This window comes from Gymnoscopelus microlampas (assembly GCF_963454915.1).
Source record: "Gymnoscopelus microlampas genome assembly, chromosome: 2".
NCBI classification, from domain to species: domain Eukaryota; kingdom Metazoa; phylum Chordata; class Actinopteri; order Myctophiformes; family Myctophidae; genus Gymnoscopelus; species Gymnoscopelus microlampas.
In genome coordinates this window covers 34,215,103-34,217,602 of record NC_139939.1, presented here as the reverse complement: position 1 = coordinate 34,217,602, position 2,500 = coordinate 34,215,103, and the positions used below count along the sequence as shown (strand labels likewise).

General features: G+C 46.1%; 1 protein-coding gene across 3 annotated transcripts in view; it reads left to right on the top strand.

Moving 5' to 3' along the window:
• Window positions 1–1,735, top strand: part of gcgrb (glucagon receptor b) — a 52,015-nt gene extending 50,280 nt beyond the window's left edge. For 2 of the 3 annotated variants that reach the window (XM_084078486.1, XM_084078488.1), the window contains 3 exons: window positions 1–33; window positions 395–436; window positions 959–1,735. The exon at window positions 1–33 is cut by the window's left edge and continues 112 nt beyond it. In XM_084078486.1, coding sequence (XP_083934612.1) covers window positions 1–33; window positions 395–436; window positions 959–1,396 — 513 coding nt within the window. In that variant the 3' untranslated portion in view covers window positions 1,397–1,735. The remainder of the gene's footprint in view (window positions 34–394; window positions 437–958) is intronic. The other variant, XM_084078487.1, reaches the window with a different exon arrangement.
• Window positions 1,736–2,500: the final 765 nt, after the last annotated feature.

The following is a 2,500-nucleotide window of genomic DNA, read 5'->3' as shown; positions in this document are numbered from 1 at the left end:
CTCTTCTGTGACCTGCTCTTCAACTCCTTCCAGGTCAGGGATCGACACTTCTCCACCAACCACATCATCTTAAGTACTGTACTTCCAACGCATTAAACTCCTCAGTCTTAATTTCCATGTCCATTTGGTTACATGTGTGCACTCTCAGAGTTACAAATGGATAAATTAACACTGTGGATTTTACCTTTGAAATGTTGACCATTACAACCATATTATTCAATTTCGTATTTATTCTTGGTGTTTTGGTTCAATATGTAAGGTTTTCACTTTCGCTCTCATGTCATGGCATTTTTAGAGTGCGAAGGCAGTGTCTATAGGCAGACAGAGCAAATGTAAACAGAGCAGCGGTACCTCCATCCCCGTATATAAATGAAACTAATTGCTCTCTCCTCAGGGCCTGCTGGTGGCTATCTTGTATTGCTTTGTCAACAAAGAGGTGAGTCACTGTGAGCATTCACCTATACTGGTGACAAGAGTAGCAGAGCAAATCTTGTATAGCAAGCAATATATGCTGTCAAATGTAGTGCAACCTGCACATTTGGTGTAAAATCACAAGTGTTAACTTAAGGGCTTTACTGTGTACAGTAACAGTTCCTGTCCTTCTTGTTTAGAGAAGACAGGTAAGGCATTTTTCATAATCAGCACACTACTACCAACTGTATATGCTTAAAGTCATACTGTGTAACTTAACTTGTAACAGAAGTTATTTTGGTATAATCTTTCACTGGTATATTTAATAACCATTCCTCATAAATGTGTTTTTTGGCAACTTCTCTAAACATTATTAAACACTATTTATATTGATTAGCGAGTGTCTGCCCGACACCCCTCTGGCACCCCCCGGCGCCCCCCACTTTGAAAATCTGTGTCCTATCTCCCTTGTGCCAAACCTCTCAATCCACCTCTACCTTCGTCTGTCCTTCTGCCTTGCTCTCGCTCCCATCATCGTCGTCCCCAGGTGCAGTCAGAGATGCTCAAAAAGTGGAGGAGGTGGAAGCTGGGCAAGGACATAGACGAGGAGTACCGCCACACCCACAGTCACACCCACAGCCACACGCCACACATCAAGTCGGGCAGCATCGTCTCGGGCAACCTGCCCGACTTCCAGGACAACAGTGACCCCGGCGTCAGTGACTCCCACGGTGCACTTCGCGCCGAGGCCAACCCGGCCTGTGTCGCCTCCACGGGTCCTGAGGAGAACCGCCGCCTCGTGGTCTCCTACAGCAACGGGACAGGAAAAGGCAGGTGTGGAAAGGGCAGACTCACCTGGCACTGCCTGTCCCTGCCACAGCGCCGCCCTGACCCTAACACCAGTACCAACACAGAGAACATTTCTCTGGAGGACAGAGCACAGTGCCCTGTGCAGGCCCTGGCACCAGATGAGTCTAATGTGTGAGGGGGGGGGGGGGGGGCGTGCTCGTTCATCTTGCTTGACATTAGATCATCTTGCTTAGATCTTGCTTGACATTTGTCCTGCTCTGCCAAAGGCAGGTAAGCCCAGGAGGTGGTGGAGGATAAGGTATGATCCTGAACTGGTCCAAGTGTTTCTGTTCTGACGGCGAAAACAATGTTTTCAACTGACCAGCTGCAAATTCCTATTTATTGGTTTTGGAATGTTATGTTGGTTATAAGCGTGTGCATGCGAATGTGTGTGTGTGTGTGTGTGTGTGTGTGTGTGTGTGTGTGTGTGTGTGTGTGTGTGTGTGTGTGTGTGTGTGTGTGTGTGTGTGTGTGTGTGTGTGTGTGTGTGTGTGTGTGTGTGTGTGTGTGTGTGTGTGCAGTGTGTGTGTCTGTGTCTGTGTCTGTGCGCGTACTAGTGTGCGGTAGTATATGGAGGAGACTGCTGTTTGGATGCTGGACCTTTCAGTCTGTATAGATACAGTATCAGCGTTGTAAGCCATGCTTGTGTTGTATGTCTGTGTACTCAGACAAAAAGATGCACAAAACATATTGTGTCAAATTGCCTTTCTCTCCATGAACATGAATGTTAAATGCAGTACACCTGGCAAGCCATATAGGTCCTCCCCTCGTGACACATTAAAGCATACTGTACATAGCAGTCAGTGACGGCCTCACACAACGTGCCATCTCCGAGGAAATAACGAGACAGGACACTATGGAGACTACTGACTCCTGTCATACTGTAGAATGCTCTGGAATTTTGAAGCATTCCAAAAGATGCATCTAGAACTGTGGGGGACTTGAGAGAGAGGCTCAGTTGGAGTCTCTGACATTATTCAGGTTTTAACATGTGTTACGACAAATGCTGGCCACGGACATCTGTACCAATACATCCCTCTAGTGCTGTGGTTCTCAAAGAGGGGTCCATATATGGGCATAAAAGGACATAGGCAGTGGTGGAAAAAGTACTCAAATATTTTACGTAAAAGTATCAATACTGCAATGTAGAAGTACTCTGTTACAAGTAAAAGTCAGGAATTCTGAATTTACTTGAGTAAATGTTCAAAAGTATCGGTATCAAAATGTACTTAAAGTACCA